Source organism: Panthera onca, chromosome B4 (assembly GCF_046562875.1).
Source record: "Panthera onca isolate mPanOnc1 chromosome B4, mPanOnc1 haplotype 2, whole genome shotgun sequence".
In the NCBI taxonomy this organism is placed as follows: Eukaryota; Metazoa; Chordata; class Mammalia; order Carnivora; family Felidae; genus Panthera; species Panthera onca.
Genome location: NC_138345.1, coordinates 71292076 through 71310759, shown reverse-complemented (window position 1 = coordinate 71310759; position 18684 = coordinate 71292076). Strand labels below are relative to the sequence as shown.

Genomic DNA, 18684 nt, shown 5'->3' with positions numbered 1-18684 from the left:
CTTCAGTCTATAAGACACTAACTTTCAGGATAATATATATATTTTATATATATATATATTACATATATATATATAGTATATATATATTTATAGAACAGTGAGTGTATATAAATATATGAGTCTATGTGTGTGTGTGTGTGTGTTCTCCTAGAGTCAAAAGTTCAATGTTTTATGCTATGTAAATTTGGTAATGGCCAATGTTACCACATTGGCCAAGCAAGAACATGGTAAGTTTCTTTAAACAGTATGGTCAGTGGGTTACTATAGTGAGCTTGATCTCTGCATTTTTAGTTTCAGAGATACTTATAATTCTAAGTTGCACCATACATAGCTATTAAAGGTAAATGAAACAGCAGGGGCATGGTTCTAATTGCTTAGTAAACAATTGTAGGAAAGTGTTTATTAAAGCTGGCTCTCAAGTGACAGATAAATACATAGTTCTATCACACATGCTAAATTCAGCATGCTGCAAGCTTAAAAGCAGATAGATCAAAACAAGAGATATTTTAAAAATCATAAAGACAAAATACAGTTATGTCAGTATGTGACAGGAGAATAATTTTGCCTTAAAAGTGATCTCCCCAACCCCCTGAAGAACATGCAACCACAATTTATGGAACAAAATTAAAAGCAAGTTGGGTATGTTCCATTTTTTAACTCATCTGGCATCAAGTTAAAATTAAATGGGCTGTTGTTAAATTAATATACAAATGAATCCATTATAAACAAAAAACTACATCACAGATTCACTGATGTATAATTCATATTTATTAATGTATGATGTTTAATTCTTAAAAAAAAAACAAAAAACACACAAAACAAGCTACTAAACAGATTCTTTCATGCACTTCTTTTTCTACCTCACAAGGTTCTGCTGCATAATTTTTAGAGGAGTTCCCTTATTCAGGGTTGGCATATGTTGTTCAATTTTCATTGTCCAGAGCCATATTTACAGAAAGATGTACAAATATTGTAGATAGTAGCTGTACAACCTTCACATGATTAAAACTTCAGTTCCTTGGTTTTCTAGAGCTTTGTGTAAATGCCAATAAGTTTGAGAGTTCATCCAACTGTGCCTCTTAACCTTTGTTCCCATAGGTGAAGGGCAGGATTTTTAATCAAGTAGCAATTTATCTTTAATTAGGAAAACATAATTAGGTATTATCATCTAATTGCAATTACTGGTTGGAGAAAGTCACATTTCACAAGTAGTGACCCATGCTGGATTATCGTTCTCCTATTACTGAATTTTGAATCTGTATTTGTATTTGGCAGATAGCCAATACAAATTCAAAGGCAATCACCATGCCTCTCTGCAATCCTGCTGTCAGAGTCATCAACTCCACTGCTGAATAGGTAAAAGAGATACTTCCTAAGCCACATATTGGCTAGATCTGTTTCCTGCTAAGACATCAAGTGTAGATCAAAAATAATTGTATACAAAAAAAAAAAAAAAAAACACCCCATGTGAAGTAGGTTAGAGAACTGTTCCACACTTCATTTCTGGTACAGTTAAAAACAGTTTAATGTCTCAAGGCACCACTATGGTTGAACATCAGATACACGGGTAATCAGCTAATCTTCTACTATGCTGTAAAGTCAGTAAATAGCTTGTGCAATTGTGAAAAGCAATCTCTAAAGGACTGTTAGATATACAGTAGGCACGTAGATTATAATACAAATAGAAAACAATGAGTCCTAGAAAAAGCATGTTGAGCACCGTTGTGGCATTGTTTGTGTTTCTTTACCTAACACTACGTAAACTTTACATTTACAAAAGGAAAGACTAACTTTTTAAAGTTACACTCAAGGTTGCTTTTTGTGCTGTCTCCAAGTGAATCTAGTTCGTAGGTGTACTTTTAGAAGTTGTTGGATCTGGATCGGCTTCTGTCCCACTGGTAGATTCATTCAAGTGTGAGCTTAAGTTTTCTGACGTTAGGTGGGAAGACTTGTAGACAATCTCGTTGAAATCAGACCTGATGCAAACCAAAGGAGGGTCATTCAGTGGGTCTTCCACTGAGGCCTGTGTGTTCTCTCGAGTGATCCCCATGTCCTTGCTATGTTCTGACGGTGATTTTCTTTTCATGCGAGTATAAGTTTTGTCTTGATTCTCCATGCCTTGCTCATTTTTCAAAAACCGTCCAAAGAACCAAATGAAGAATCCAAACCACACAAAAGCTATTAAACTCGGAACAAAAGCCAGACACTTGACATCAAGGCTAGCCCCTATGAACCTGCTGTGTAAGAACATATCTCCCTCAACATATGTTTTATTAGTCCGAGGGTTAGTGTGATTGGACCTCCATTCCCAGGAAAGTTTGGTTCTGTTCAAATCCTTTAAACTTTCAGAGTCTTTCACTGTGTATATCTTCTGCCCTGGGCCTATATACTGTCCGTACTCATGAGGCTTATAAAATATCTGGTTCTTCCACATATTAAGATCCAAAATCAGGACAAGAAAGATAATTCCATAGTTAAACCATTTACCTGCATTAAAAAAAGAAATACCGCATATTAGTCAAAGACCTATAAAACTGCAATAGGGTTTTTTTCCCAATAAAATGGAGATAATGGTATAATAGTATAAATTGTTCATGTCTTAGACCTGTTAGCATTTTTTTGAGAGTGCTATGCTGCCATTAAGTGAATTGGCAAAGGATATTTCCTAAATGTATTCTAGACCACATGAGAATGTAACTGTAGGTCCCAGAGTCAATAATTTATGCTATTTATACTAACCAGATTAAGCTGCCTTGTTTTGTAGGTACCACAGCCATACTCAAATTTGGTTCCATGTAGGTTATTCTCTAGAATATCTCAATTAATATTTAAAAAACAAAGTTCTAATTAAATTCTTAGAAAAGTCTAACATCTGATTGAACATCTCTTACAGTTTTATAATTGTGTCTAGACAAGAAATCATTTTGCAATGCAAACACAGCAGTATATCAATTGAATTCACATTGCTGTTTGTAGGTGACCTGTTGATTAAACCGTTAGTTGATGTGACTCAGATCAATAATTCTTGAGCATTCATTTCAAGACTTTAAAAATAATTGCATCAAATCTCATTGAACAGAATCCATTTATCAGACATATAAATACAACCAAAGCCAATAAACTGCTTTAGAAGAGATGATTTGGAGAGATTGTAACCGCTATAATTTCTTTGTAGTATTTAAAATTCTCATGCAAATAAGACATTGTTTAGAGGCATATTATCTATGATATCCCTACATCTGCAAATGAAAAAGAACATAGGGAAATTTTCAAGGGATACTAGATTCCATTATAATTTTATTATAATCACAATTTATTGCAAGCTTTACAATATCAAGTATATCATGATATAGTAATACCTTATAGGTTTGCTGTAGCAAAATAGGTGATACATTTTGCTATCACCTATAGCAAACAGGTGCTATATTGCTATATATAGCAATATATATATTGCTTTAGTTCCAAAAGCTCCAAAAGCTTTAGTTATAAATGTTATATATAGTATGTCAAATGTTTTTATTTTGTATCTGAAGATAACAGTATTGAACATGATTAAGTTACTGCTTCACAAGATTATAGAGCTCTTGGGACAAAAGAGAGACAGAATCTTGGGCAAACTTATTAAACCATTCTAATGAATTTTTGCAGTATGTATTCTAACAGAACATAGAGCTATATAAAAATATAACTTTGTGAGGAGTTTGGGAAAGTGTTTTATCATCATCTTTATACATTTTCAAGTTCCTACTCTATGCGAAATTGAAAGGTTTTAATCCTGGCTCTAAAACTTACTAGCTATGTGATCTTGGGCTAGTTGTTTAAATTCTCTAAACCTCAGTATCTTTGCATGCAGAAAATAACAGTACTTATTAAAGCTGCTAGTATTTCATAAGATAATTAGATGCTAAACGCAGTGCCTGGTACATAATAGAAACTAAGTAATTGTTACTGTTATGAACAAGAAAGCCTTGCCTAAGACATGATAATGTCTGCATTTGCATAGGAAGGTACAACTTCTTCTCTATCAAGAGAATTTATCTAAACTATCTGAAGGGAAATTATAACTCTGCCAGTCCTGAAATTGTTCAACTATACAATTGTTAAAGTCTTTGTAGTGGAAACTCTTGCCCAAACGATTTATTTTGCATACCCACACTAGAGAGTAAGTTGAAACATTGGGAATGTTGTTTGCACATATGATAAACTATTTATAACATCTGGCACTGCTAAGCTCTAACCACTCCTGCTCTCCTGGAGTCATAGCCAAAACTAAAAGAGATTCTCACTAAGAATCAACCATAAAATGAGTAAAGAAAGCTCAAGCTAGTGAAATTCAATCAAATACAAAGGTAAGCAGCATTATCAAACATTTATTGTGCTCATAATAGACTCTGTTTTAGGATACCTTAGTAGATGCTGAGGACATACATTTTTGCCTTACAGGGGGGAACTCATTATCTTGTTAGGGTAATAGAACAGTGGCATCAACAGATAAATAGTAGGAAGAGGCCACATTTGTGAGGCACCAACTGAGTGTTACAAATGGTAAACACTGAAGATGTTGGGAAAATGTAATGAAGACTGAGGGCTAATTTCTGCAGAAAGGATTTTTGTAGTTCATGTGGTCCTGAAAGGGAAAGAAGGACAGAGAATAGCCTGGAAAATGTTGCATTTCTTTAGTTTATGTTTTTATTATGCTGCAAATAGAATAGCATACAGGAAAAGATCAGGTGATACTAAAGAGGAGAGAGAAAGAAAGTAATGGGGAATACTGTAGGAAGAGAAAACAGGAGAGGAATGAGAGGCAAGTGAATTAAAAAGTTGTGAGGTTCTTGGGGCTCCTGGGTGGCTCAGTCAGTTAAAGGTCCAGCTTCAGCTCAGATCATGATCTCATGGTTCATGGGTTTGAGCCCCTCATCGGGCTCTATGCTGACAGTTCAGAGCCTGGAGCCTGCTTTGGATTCTGTGTCTCCCTCTTTGCCCCTCCCTCCCTCTCCCTCTCTCTCAAAAATAACACTTAATAACATTAAAAAAAAAAAGTTCTGAGGTTCTCATCACTATCAATGAGGCAATAGTTTGTAGCTTCCATGAAAGCAAGTTGAGAGAGGGGCTTTGGGTGCTTCTCTGTTGCAGCGGATTCATACCTACTCTCTTGCTGTAAACTACATATGCTGATGGTGAGGAAGAATTTTTATGACTGACCATCACCTTGACTCACAAAGGTCCCTTGGAGAAACTTGTACTCTCTCTCTAAGTCATTGTTATTGATGCAAGAATAAGGCAGTCCCATGGGGCGCCTGGGTGGCGCAGTCGGTTAAGCGTCCGACTTCAGCCAGGTCACGATCTCGCGGTCCGTGAGTTCGAGCCCCGCGTCAGGCTCTGGGCTGATGGCTCGGAGCCTGGAGCCTGTTTCCGATTCTGTGTCTCCCTCTCTCTCTGCCCCTCTCCCGTTCATGCTCTGTCTCTCTCTGTCCCAAAAATAAATAAAAAATGTTGAAAAAAAAAAAAAAAAAAAATAAGGCAGTCCCTCATAAAGTGGGCCCTGTATCTAGGGTATCAGAAACCAGTGATAAGTACTGTCACAAAATCAGGGAGAAGAAAGGATGCTCACTGAGCTTGGGGAATGGTGCTTTTCTGGTGGGAAAAGATGCTCAGAGAATGTCAATAAAGAAGGGAAAAGATAACATCGGAGCATAAAAATTGTACACTGACCAAACTAGTAAGAAACCCTCAGGATAGGAGGAGCTCTCCCCCACACTTTCTACACTATTGTTCCACCACCTAAGTTGAATGGTGCACTGGGTCACTTTGACAACCAAACTTTAAAGAATCACTTTATTTTATTTATCATGTGATCTGGAGCCTGAAAATTTAGATGGGACAGAGGAGGAACAAATTAGAAATGTGTTTTCTGACATCAGCTAATGGGTATCATCACCCCGCTCTAACACATCTTTCCTGATCCTTGAGACAGAAAACCACAGTCAAAAACTGCAGGCTGGAAATCAGCAGATGAAGATCTCATTCTAATATGAAAATAATACAACCTTGGGTTACCTGTTTAACCTCTCCAGGCCTCAGTAATTTTATTTTCAAATTGAGGAAACTGAACCAGATGACTTCCAGTTTTATGATTCTGTCCTTCACCCACCACCCCGAATCCTTCTAGTTAGTAGCTATTCAATTTTTAATTCTGTGAAATGGAGAATGATACCAACATAACGATCTCGAGGGATTATTCTGAGGATAAAGTAAGTTTATATCTGAAAGTCCTCTGAAATCTGTTAAATTTGCCAGAAATGTAGGGGAGTATTTTTTCTACAGTTTCCTTCCTTTATATCTTCAATCCAGTTAATATAGGATCTTGGTGATATAGGGACAGAAGAGCATGTAAGGGTTTGTAACAAAGATATATCCTAAAGGTGATCAAATGTTTCAGTTTGGATAAAACAGCATGAATCACTGAGCTATAACTGGCCCCATTATCTAAGAGGACTAAGTGTATAGTTACATGTAAACATGCTTTGTGAATCAGCATATTTCATATGTTGAAAATTCTTAGCAACTGGTAATTTGTCTACAACTTGCAGGAGAATGGTCCAGAGATAGGTCAACTATATACAAAAATTTTGAGGCTAAAGAACAGGAACCTGTCTCCAAGTCTCCCGCACAGCAGAGTGGCCGTGTTGGGGTGGGGAAGTGCAGAAGGGAGAGAACAGAGTGAGGCAGGCTTCCTACTGACATCACGTTTCCTTTCTTTTCTTTTGTGGATGTAGCACTGTCTCTACCTCTCCTGCCCCCAAGCATCCCCCCCCCCCCCCCCCCCCCGCCCGCCACTGTCAAAGCCAGTCAGCTGAAACTTGCAGCTGGTAAAAATGCACAAGCAGTGGCTTTTCCTACTTTGTTTGTTTCCCGTCCACATAACATAACCGCTGGTCCACTTACACATTTACGCAGTGGAAGGATATTCATTTTTTGCTAACATCCTTCCTTCTATTTTCCCACATAGTGTTTTGTTACTTTTGTAATGCATTTTCTCCTCTTTAAAAAATTACTTTTGCCCTGTGATATGTGGCGAACCAGTAAGCAAAACAGCTTACTTGTCACACAAGACAGCTCAACCCCACTGTTCTTGTCTATGAAGTGAGGGAGCTGAGCTATATGACCCTACAGGTTTCTCCCCAGCCCTAAACATCTCTTTGATAAGTCTGTGAAATAAACATCACCTAAACCTTAACATTTTATGATGGGCCAGGAAATCTCACCATTAGAGCAAAAAAGATGGAATCCACAAATTTTCATGCAGAGAAAGCTTTCCTTAAAAAAAAAATGTATATTCTGAGAAACACTGTTTACCATAAAAAATAAATCTGAGTCCCTGAAATGACCCACATGGAAAGGGGATCAGACACAAAAAGGAAAATAAGTGATCTCTTGCCATTTCCCAAGTGTGTTGTTGTGAATGTACAGTCAACCATAACAAGAGGCTTGGTATTTCAGCATTAATCATAGGAGAGATTTTGCATTTCCCCCTGTTGTTTCAACTACATAACATAATGTAAATCACCAAGGAGGGAGGGTAAGAATCCATACATTATTTCTATTAATCTCCTTGCTGAAATCTCTCACTGTCTCCTTTAATGAGAAATCACTGCATGGTGTTGGTGGGATTACCTCTTTCTTGCATTTTGTGCCTTTAATGAATCCTACTGATTGCCAAAAATGATATTATAATGGTAATTTTATCTTTTCACATTGTGGGAGATTACAGAATTCTGGGCTAGTTGGTTTTAAAAGGATTCTTCACTAAATATCACTATCACTTAGCATAGGAAATGACAATTTGGGGGAAAATGTTTTTTCAACTAAGGAAAAAATAGTGTAAAGTGCTGATATTTCCACCATATAATATGTACTAAATTAGATGACCATTAGACTCTTGAGATTAGGGGTTTATATAATAAACCTTGCATTAGTCAAATATGCAATTATATTTTTTCTTAACTCAGTAAAGTTGCCAGTTAGCATTGAGACTGAGCTGTGCCATAGGCACCTTCATTCCAAATGGGTGCTACCACTGGGCTAGACTCTGGCATCCAGTGCAGATATATGAAATAGTCATGCTCCACAAAGCCTTCAAAATCCTTTATGGGATAACAAGCAACCAAGGCCTTGAAAAAGATAAATTTTGGATAATTAAAGAAATAGCAGCTTGCTGTAACAGGCTTCTTGGCCAGATCAATGTCCTCCCATTGCAGACATGAGCAGTGATAACAGGTCTCACTGACTTAGCATCTCTTTAAGTAACCCCTTTAAGCACCTGTGCCCTCACACCCTAGGTAATTTAGGGATATCTGGGAACCACATTAAGTGCTTGGGCCATGAGGAGAACATTTAGTGAATTGAAGATATTTACTAATTTATCAATTAATAAGAGTTAATTTGAGTTAGCAAAGTAAGGTCTTAAGACTTAAAAGCAAATGAATATAGTTTCTCTAAGTGCCTCTCTTGTCTTTGTCACCTCCTAAGTGGGAGACTATTCCTTTGAGGACATAATCCAGTAATAGGGGTAGAAATTCGCTATGATAAAAGCAGAAGTAAAAGGCCATGGGGTTATACTAAATTAAGTGACTATTAGACTCTTGAGATTAGGAATTATGTCATGTTCATTTCTGTATTGCCTAGATCCCGGCTTAGTTTTAGACACATATTAATTCAGAAAATGTCTGTTAACCAATAGGTAAACTGTGAGATAATTTGTACAGAAAAATACAAGAAGTAAAGTTACAGTCTTTCAAATCAAATACATGTGTCACAGTGATCTGGTAAATTCTGGGATACTGCTAAAATCAGATATAATCTGGAAAATTGGGAAAAGAAAATATTCATATCTCAAAGAGTATATATAATTCATTATATATTTCAAGCCTCTCTGCTGGCTGTAAAGACAATTCCTGAAGAGCATGTAAGTTTTATCACAGATGTCCTCATATATGCATAAATGAAGGCAGGACATCTCAATTTGGAGACAGCAGGCTAGCTCAGGGGCAGCAAGGGCTGACAGGCCATGGGCAAAAAAGCAACCCTGGCCTTGAAGAAGATGAGTTTTGGACAAATAAAAGGAATTGCTGCTTTATGTAGAAGTAAACATAGTTAACTCTTAGAGCTGTCTAAATGTGTTGAAAATAGAAACTGCTTCAGGAAAGGTTTAGAAAACTTCACAACTGAGATAATAGCAAGAGATCCTTGTGTACTTTGGATAAATTCATGATCTTTAGAGACTGTCATGGTGAACAGGATGCATCACATTTCCCTATAACAAGCCCCTTGTTAATTTTGTGAGACAGAATATTCTGGATGAACCACTGGCCTGCCCTCCCCAGCACTTCCCATGATCTGACTGACACAGGAGAGCTCTTTAAAAAACAATCTCTGGGAACTCATTTGCCAGAAATCATGTGCCTATGGAAATAGAAACAGAGGGGTTTTATTCATTATCTTCCACATTGTCGCCATTGTAAAGCACCTGTGCCCTCACACCGCTCAGGAAACTGAAATAGAACACAGACGCTATGGAGGTTTGTTTACTTCTACATTTTCCATTTTTGCCGAAAGGGTTCCCGTGGGCATCATCGTGCCAACAGTGTGAATTCTCTCCTCACAGATGCACAGGCCTTCCTTCTGGCCTTTCCCCCGACCCCCTCCTAATTCACTCAGATGATGGCCACCAACGGGACACTTCCTTTGTCTGGCTGGGATGACAGATGGCAGAGCTTCCACCGGGATTGGCATTAATAGGACTCAGAGGAGCTTCCGAGAGTGAATTGAGAGGCCATTCCTCTCTCGCCTCCGGAGACTTAGTACCTCATATTTTGAATCCATCTTTGCACTCACCTTATAGGTAAAAGGGAAGAGGCCAGAGGAGACAGTGGCATGGTTGCAGTTAGCATTTATGTTTAAGAGAGCAACAATGGGCTTGGGCTAAAAGCATCGATGTGACCTAATCACTAACCACGTATCCTCTTTGTTATGGAAGTCCAAATTCCCAGAAAAAATATTTGAACACACCCTTGGATAGAGAGGATTTATTTTTATAAGCTGCAGCCCAGCTTGTGAAATGAAAGCTCCTACACACTGCAGCAAACCATCTGTCAAGGGGGCTCCAGATGAGCTAAACAGATGCAACAATTCAAGTCATTTCTGAAATGCATGAAGACAACTAGCATGGAGTCAGGATTAGATAATACCCAAATCCTAAATGCTTTTAAAATGCCAATGGGAACTCATCAGTGTCAGATAACCCTCTCCATACAGAGCTCGTCATTGGGAGACATTTTTTTTCCCATTCTTAGCATTCTCCTTCTTGACTCAGAACACTGGATAACAGTAGAGCATTCAGAATAGTGGATAGATAATAAAAGAGCCCTCTCTCAGGCTACCTAATGTTTTTGAATTAAACAAGAAACATGAATTCTGGATGGATGAAAGGAAAAGCTTCAGGTAAAAGGAGTGAGAGTTTACTGAGTGCTTACCAAATGGCAAACGGTGTCTAAAATGCCTTGTGCATATTAATTTAAATCTCACAACAACCGTATGGGATATGTACCTCACTGTCCCCATTGAACAGATGAGAAAACTGAGCCTCTAAGAGGTAAGGAACTTGACAAGGGAAATGCCATCAGTCAATGGCAGAGCTGGAGTCTAGGCAGCAAACCTTTACATTCCATTTTCTCAGCATGCCTTGAACATTATTTCTAGATCAAGAAATGACAGTTGAGGCCATGGTGGCACCATCTCTGAACCCCAGAAAAGAGTCACACAGACTCTTCTAGTGCACAACAAACACAGGCAGAGAAAGCAACAGATGGAGCTGTCTGGGGGTCCATAGGATCCCTTCCTATCCCTGACTTTAGCTTCCTCTGTGGTCACCCAGGTGTTTCCCGACATAGCCTATTTTGGGACCTCTTTTCTTGACCCCAGGTCTGAACTTTCCAGCTCCTGGCAGGACTGTATCCTGTGCCCTTCTTATTAGCACCCCACTCTATGGAATTTTCATTGTCCTTTGGCTTTTGATCTTAAGAGTTGCATGTGAAAATAAATTAAAGCTGAGATGAGAGGAACTGTGACTGTAGCAAGTGTTTCTCAGCAGCAGCGTTTCTCAAAGAGGGGTCCTCTGGCAGCCTGCATCGGCATTATTAGAGGTGCTTGAAGTTCCAGGCTCCAACTCCTACCTCAGGCATCGGGCTCTGCGTGTGCAGCTGAGGGATCTTTTTAACAAGCTCTCCACGTGATTCTCACACACACTGAAATTTGAGAACCACTGATGGATATAGAGAGTTTTATGCTTAATAACCCAGAGATACTACTCTATTTGCTTATCAAGAAAGGCACTGAGTTTCCCTACCAAAAGAAGCAGAACCTGGAGGAGCTGATCAAGTTAGTGTTTGCAGTTGACTTGGGCATTTGCAGGCTACTGACTATTGAGCATATTAAAACACAATATGTACCATGCTTTGGAAATTTTATCTAGGTTTCCCCAGAAACCATTTTCTTACAGAGCAAGATAAAGTAACAGGCCTTTCACAGGAGACTAGCTGCTACTTCAGAGTGTCCTCAGCAACATCTTCAGCAATTAACAGAACAAAGAGAGTAACATAACAAGAGGGGAAAAGTTCAGACTATCTTCAGCCTCCAAACCTGCCATGATTTTCCTAGAAGTTTTTTATCACGGATCTGGGGAGGCACATGATCATCCTACCACAAACTGGATCCGTGATAAAAACTTCTAGTTTTAACTATCTAGTTTATGGTGGAGCCCTTCACCCCAAAGTCCACATGTACCCTATTTTATTTTGGATCTAAACTCCAGAATCCTCAAAGGTCTTAGGGCAGGTCCAGGCACTCAATCATTTGCACAGCCGGTCTCCTGTCTCTGGGAGATAATCTGACTTCACTTGCGGCTTCTCCATCACAAAGGAGCAGTTCCCAATGACCAGCACACCTAGGGAAGCTTTTTAAAAGTCCCATTTCCTGGCCTTTGCCCAGACCTACTGAGTTGGAACATCATCAATGGGCCCAACAATGTGTATATTTATAAAGTTTCCTGGGTGATATGATTATCAGCATAATTTGGCAAATGCTGCATCAAAGCCTTAATGACAACATATTTCTACCTTCTCCCAAACTTTTTTTAAACATGCAGTCTCCATTATAAGAACTTTGCCAGTCTTTCCTCCTTTTAAGTTTCTAGAAAATAATACTTGGTGGAATGAAGATTTTAGTTCAACTGCATGGGAGGCTTTATCTCAAAGCTAATTACACTGAGGCTTCCGGGACTCCTGTATGCATGTCCCTCTTCCAAGGCACTGAATGTAATTTTTAGCTGTAACTTTGCTTTTATATTCTTAAATAGAGCATTCCAAATTGTGTAAGCTTTGGGCACCACAAAACCTGAACCTGTCCCTGTCTTAAAATGATAGCAAATATATATGACAAAGCTCTGCAAAATAGCCCCAAATGAAATATTTTTAATAACTTGATTTTTTTTCTTACCAGTGAGTTCCTCTGAATGTCCCTCCCCCTTTTTAACCTGATATTATGCACCGCAGAAGTATATTTTTGACAGGAATTCTGATACTTGTTCAGAGACAATATTAGTGCCATGATGGCCTGGGACAAGAGCTGATAGCAAGAACAGATGGTCCAGGCAGAAGCCCACCCAAAGGGAAATGATGATGCCATGTGTGTGTTAGCTGTTTGAGAAGTCCGAGAGGGTAGCATGCTGTCGAGATTAAGTGGGGACTCTGAAACCACACTATGTGACCTGAACTCAAATTGATTGATTTACCCAGTGAATTTAATAGATGGGCCTCATTCATTTTGAATAGGAGAAGAAACCTGCTGCATCTTCCCTATTCATGAGCTCATTCTCCAATTTAGGAAGGTCGCCTCATGCTCAAAGCAAAAACCAGCCTTCAAGTTGGGAAGCAAAGGTTTTTTGCAGGACTCAGATGTTCACGTGTTCTGTGCTCAGGCTATTTTTACTCAGCAGCACAGACGGTAGTAAGCACAGATTTCTTCAGCAGTTTTTAGCAGGTGTGGGATCCTAGGCCATTGTCCTTGAAACACACACACATTCACTCCGTGTAACTGAACAGCTTGGGAACTAATGCCATCATATATGTGACCATTCAGCTGTCTGCTTCTGGTTATTAAAAAAAAAAAGTATAAAATGTAACTTCAGGAAGACCTTTTATAGACGAGAATGAGAAGTCATGAAAAAATATAATAAATCATATCGGAGCCATTTAGGAAGCAGGGCATATATGCACAGGAAATAATCTTGAGGATCTGCAAGAGGCTCACGTGAGAGAAACATAAGCTCTGTCACAGAAGTAGGTTTTATTCAATCAAATGAGAAGTGGCCAAACTCCCTAAAGGCACATGGTCTGACTGGTGCTCTGGGTTACCACTGTTCCAATCTCAGCAGGAAATGAGGACCAAAGTGTAAAAAGTATAAATGCTGAAAAAAAAAAAAAATACCGAGCTGCATGTTGTGAGAAAGCAACCAACCTAATGAAGAAAACCAAGGGGGAGTTGTAGATGGAGTTTGGCAGAGATAGCTAACTATCCATGCCAAGAAGTGCGGCCTCCTTCTCCAGGAATAGTATGCTAGAACAGTAGATGTGACACTGATGTGGCTGCTCAGCTAGAGACCACATTTCCTCCCTGACTCTTAAGTGGGGACATCTGATGAGCTACTGTCAATGGAATGTGAATGGAGGGCACATGCTTCTTTCCTGTGCCAAGGCGATTAAGAAAAAGGTAAGCCTTCTTAATCATTTTCTCCATTCTCTTTATTCCCATCTGCCTGCTGGATGTTGAAGTTGGAAGTATTGAAGCCGCTCATAGCCTAAGTCCCCGAATGATACTTGGGAACCCCCAGGTGACCTGGAACCACCTTGCACTGTTACGTGAGAAATAAAACTATATGTATGCATGCCTCTAAAATGTTACTATTTGCTTTTTTATAGCAGCTAGTATTACTCTAAGTAGGAGACAATCAAATCGTGTTTAAAGTTACAACATACCTGTTATGTGAATATGATATTCCTCCTTGAAGATCTTCTGGAAGAAAGGAATCTTGAACTGCATGTGAGGAGTGTGCAACCCAGGAAGATTTACATCAACATCTCCCATAAAATGTGGGAATTCCCAGTCCTGTCAAAGAAAATCAACATAAAAACATATTTGTGATTTGTTTCGTTCCTAAGCAGCAAAACACCAAAAATTGACTTTTTACAAGCACTTATTTTAAAATCATTTAAATGCAGCAAGCTGTTGGATGTTTCAATCTGTAATTGTTATTTTATGTACATTAGGTAGTTGCATGCATTCAAAATCAAAATTAAGTCATAACTTACATCCTCAGATTTTCTCTTTAATGTGGTACTAAGAAGCCAATATAGAATTGATTTGCATCTATACGTGTTTATCTCTTTCATTCTGGAGAACTGATCTTAAATTTTTATAGGGAGGAAGTGATCCATATTTTATAAATATGTGGTAATTTTGTTATATTTTGTTTCCCTACCTTTTAAAAATATGAACCCTCTCAGACTATGTTTTGTGTAAGAGGACAAAGTAAAGAGGATCTAATTCACTTAACCAAGTTTTTCAACTCACATCCAAGGGTCTTTTATTAATCATCTCTGTTGACTTACTACATGCAATGGAAAAATGCCAAAGACTCCTGTCCTGTTCTCTTGCAATTTAGCATCAATTTGAAGCAGATGATGGAGGGCCTGACATGCTAGCAGGAGAGATGAACAATGAATTAATTCCCCAATGATCTTACTTTCTTTTTGTAAGGCAAAATCAGGAGGGCTGACCCTCCCTCTCCTAAGGAAGGGAAACAGATGCAAATGAGGATATTTTTAGGTGTCTCATCTGCTCTTGGTTTTTGGATAGAGCACCAAACTGAAGTTCACTGCTAGCATGTAAAGAAAGAACAGACTAAATAGACTCAAATATGAACATCTGAGGTGGATCCATAGGCATTCATACACACATTTTCACTTTGAATAACCACTAAATTATCAGTCCTATGTTTAATGAGTATCTTTTAAAAATATTACTTACAACCTAATGGAAAAAATATGCATTTCAGATTTCAATACATTATTTTAATTTAAAAAGTTAAATCTTTCCACGACTTCTATATATTCAGCTCATACAGATATGCCAATAATAGAGTTGCTGGAACATTACAGCGGCCTCCATGTCCATCCCACTCCCCTTTTGGCTGAGAATTCTGGTCAAGGGAGGATAGGCTTCAGAGAAAAGGAGACTCTGTGAGTGGCGGTCGCCAGGAAAGTTTTCAATGTCTATTAATTTCATGACCTATGAATCACTTCAAGCTGCTAACAAGAAATACACAAAAAGAAAAATGAAATGATACCACATCATCTTTTTCTATTGGTGTGTATGCACATATCTTGTTGGTCTCACCTCCCCTTGTTTTTCAGACATCAGCAGTAAGTAGACATGTAATTTGGAAAATTTGGAAATCCCAAAGCATAAGCTGGATCATTTAGAATATTTTGATCTAAAATATTAGTGGAAATGGATTGGTAATAATACTTGTGAATTACTGCACTTTATTAAATTGTATTTTCCTTTATTTTTCATCGATATTACCTTGCGTTTTTTGTTACTTGAAATACTCTTGCTAAAAGAATTGGAATTGAATTTGGTCTTTTGCTAAAATGTAACTGACATCTCCCATGAAAAATTATGCTTGACACACAAAGGGTCTGATAACCAGAGTATTTTTCCCTTTCCCTGGAAAACAACATAAAGCATTATCAATAGAGCAGTTCTCATTTTCATTTTTTTTTTTTTTTTTTTGGTTTAAGGAAGAGAATAGTTCTTGGTAGTGGTACCTTCTTTTTTGAAAGGTGCTCTTGGACTGTTCTCATTTAGCTTTTTATTCCATGAAATGGAAGTTTTCTACTGGATATGAAATTGGTTTAGTTCAAAAGTAAACTTAAGAGATTTATTATAGAATGGGATCAAAGCTTCATTCACCAAAAAAATAGTTCCTCAATTATTTCCCACCTGCACTTGGAGGAAGATGAATTAAGGAAATTGAGTGTGGACAAAACAGAAGAGAAACTCTTGATCCTTATTTGGATGATGGCATTAGTGGTTTTTTGTTTTGTTTTCTTTTTGTTTGTTTTTTTTTAAAGAAGGGATCAGGACAGGGAGTTCCCTGGAATGTGTGATAGATGTAGCTGGTGCCATGTAAGAAAGTTTTTGAAAAGAGGATTAATAAAAAAGAGATGGTACATTCTTTTAGAGTCACTCCTTCCATATTATTTTTTATAATCACCCCATCTTGGTTTTCAAAACCCTTTTCCTTAATCTTGGAACTCCCTTCTCTCCTTGCTAGTCCAATTTTTGTGCTTTAATTCCTACTCCCACATACTTCTCCATACTCATGATTGGATCAGTGTAAATTCTGGTCTCACTTGACATAGAGTGGAATGGTAATAATAATAGTAGTTGCTATAATTTGCAGGAAGTGTGGGGCTTGTCTTAATGGACAGCAGGTATCTGAGGCTGGTGATACCTACTTTAGGTGAAAGAGGAGGGAGGATGGTGTTCTGAATCTCTTTAGGTTTCAGCCTCTTTATCTATAAATTGGGTTAAATAGGGGTGCCTGGGTGGCTCAGTTGGTTAAACATCTGACTTCAGCTCAGGTCATGATCTCGTGGTTTGTGGGTTCCGGCCCCATCTCAGGCTCTGTGCTGACAGCTCAGAGCCTGGAACCTGCTTCAGATTCTGTGTCTCCTTCTCTCTGCTCCTCCCGTGCTTGCTCTCTCTCTCTCTCATAAGTAAATAAACATTAAAAAAATTTTAAGGTAGATAGATAGATAGATAGATAAATAAATAAATAAATAAATAAATAAATAAATAAGGGTTAAATATTATGACCTCATGGCTCCTTGGGAGGATGAGATAATGCATGGACAGCAATGAGCACGGTGCTGGAGACAGAAGGAAGCGACAGGGAAATGGCCAACAAGCATGGCTGGTTTCCCAGCATGATCCCAGGGTCAGTTTTATCCTGAGAGTGAAGCAGAGGAACATGATAGGTCTGTTTTCAGAATCACACATAGGCTGCTTCCAGGTCCTGGTGAGAAAAGTCAAACGCTGTCTTCCCCTGTCTGCTCTCATCCACTGCACAGCGCTGGCCTCCTGAGGTCTGTGACTGGGACTTCGATCAGAGTGGTGTTCTCCCAGAGGGCACTGGGACCAGGGCTTTAGGGAAGGTGCCTCTCAAATGTGAGACATGTGAGACATGTGAGGCAACCTCAGGGGGAAGATGGAAGGACATGACCAACTTGGTTTCTTGTGCAATGTGGTGACACTGTTGTGACATCCAGAAAAAACTTAACAATGGGGAAGGGAGGCACTGCTTCTGGGCAGGTAGGAGCTGGTAAGCTAGCACATGAGTAACTAAGAGCTGAGGAAATCTGTGGGCATTTGGCATTAATTATCAAGCACTTACAATGTTCTAGCATCACCCTAGGCTATGTATTTATATTTTACCTATGTACAAAATGATTGTGAAAGCTTACTATTATTAGCCCATTTTACAGATGAGGAAATTTGTCTTAAAATGATGTAGTTGCATTGTGGCAGAGCACAGCTCGAAGAATAAATACCTTCTGTCAGGCCATGCTTTCTCTGTGAACAGTGATAACAGTTACTGTTTTTCACTCTGAACTGGGATTATTTTGACCTGCTCTATCTGTTCTACTGGAGAATCAATGATGACAGTCATCTCCTGCTCGTCTCCCACCAAAAGCCGTTCCATGAAAACCTTTGAACTGCATCGCTGCCTCCTACCCAAGGGGTCTCATTTTTTATCTGACTCAAATTTGAACAAGAAGACCATGCCTAACTAGTTCTCCACTAAGCACCTGTCCCAGGGATAGCTGGCTTCTAATCACACTGATAAGTTGGGACATTTGACTAACAGGTGATTAATATCAAATACTGAGATTCTCTTGACATTATAACTGGATGTATAGCCAATTTCATACACAGCTTGTTAATGCTATGAGAATCATGGCTTGCTTTCTTGCCGTGTAAACGTAAGGCATATACTTTGGACACAAGATGAAAATGTGGAGTTACAAGAATGATGAGGCAAAATGTGTTTAAAACCATGGTAGAGATAGGCTGACACTGTGACTGTATATTATGAAATGCTCATTTAATTTGTTCTTCAAGAAACGTTATCAGTAGTAATTCAAGACTTCCTTACTCCTTTCTGTTAGTAAATCTAACAATGACTACAGAAGTCTATCACATTAACGGTTCAGTGAAGTAAGAGATATTTAGGCCCATCAGCTCATACCTGCCCCTCCACTTCTCATCAGTTCATGGTGACGAACAGACTTCCATCTTTGTATCTTGCTTCATATAAGAAACAGTTAATTCTCATTCCGATGGGCATATTTCCCATATAAAAATAAATGAGCAGTGCCATGGTATATATCTAATCTTATTTCTTACATACTATGGCTTACTGTGCCTATAGCAATAAAAATCACATTTGGACATTGATGTCCAAATTACATTGGGACATGTAATTTGGACTGATGCATCCAA

General features: G+C 38.5%; 1 protein-coding gene across 3 annotated transcripts in view; it reads right to left on the bottom strand.

Moving 5' to 3' along the window:
* Positions 1-359: 359 nt before the first annotated feature.
* The window catches only part of TMEM117 (transmembrane protein 117), a 492479-nt gene continuing 474154 nt past the window's right edge, over positions 360-18684 (bottom strand). For all 3 annotated transcript variants that reach the window (XM_078449928.2, XM_078449929.2, XM_078449930.2), the window contains 2 exons: positions 14091-14220; positions 360-2487 (listed from right to left, as the gene is read on the bottom strand). In XM_078449928.2, the coding sequence (XP_078306054.1) occupies positions 1841-2487; positions 14091-14220 (777 nt within the window). In that variant the 3' untranslated portion in view covers positions 360-1840. The remainder of the gene's footprint in view (positions 2488-14090; positions 14221-18684) is intronic.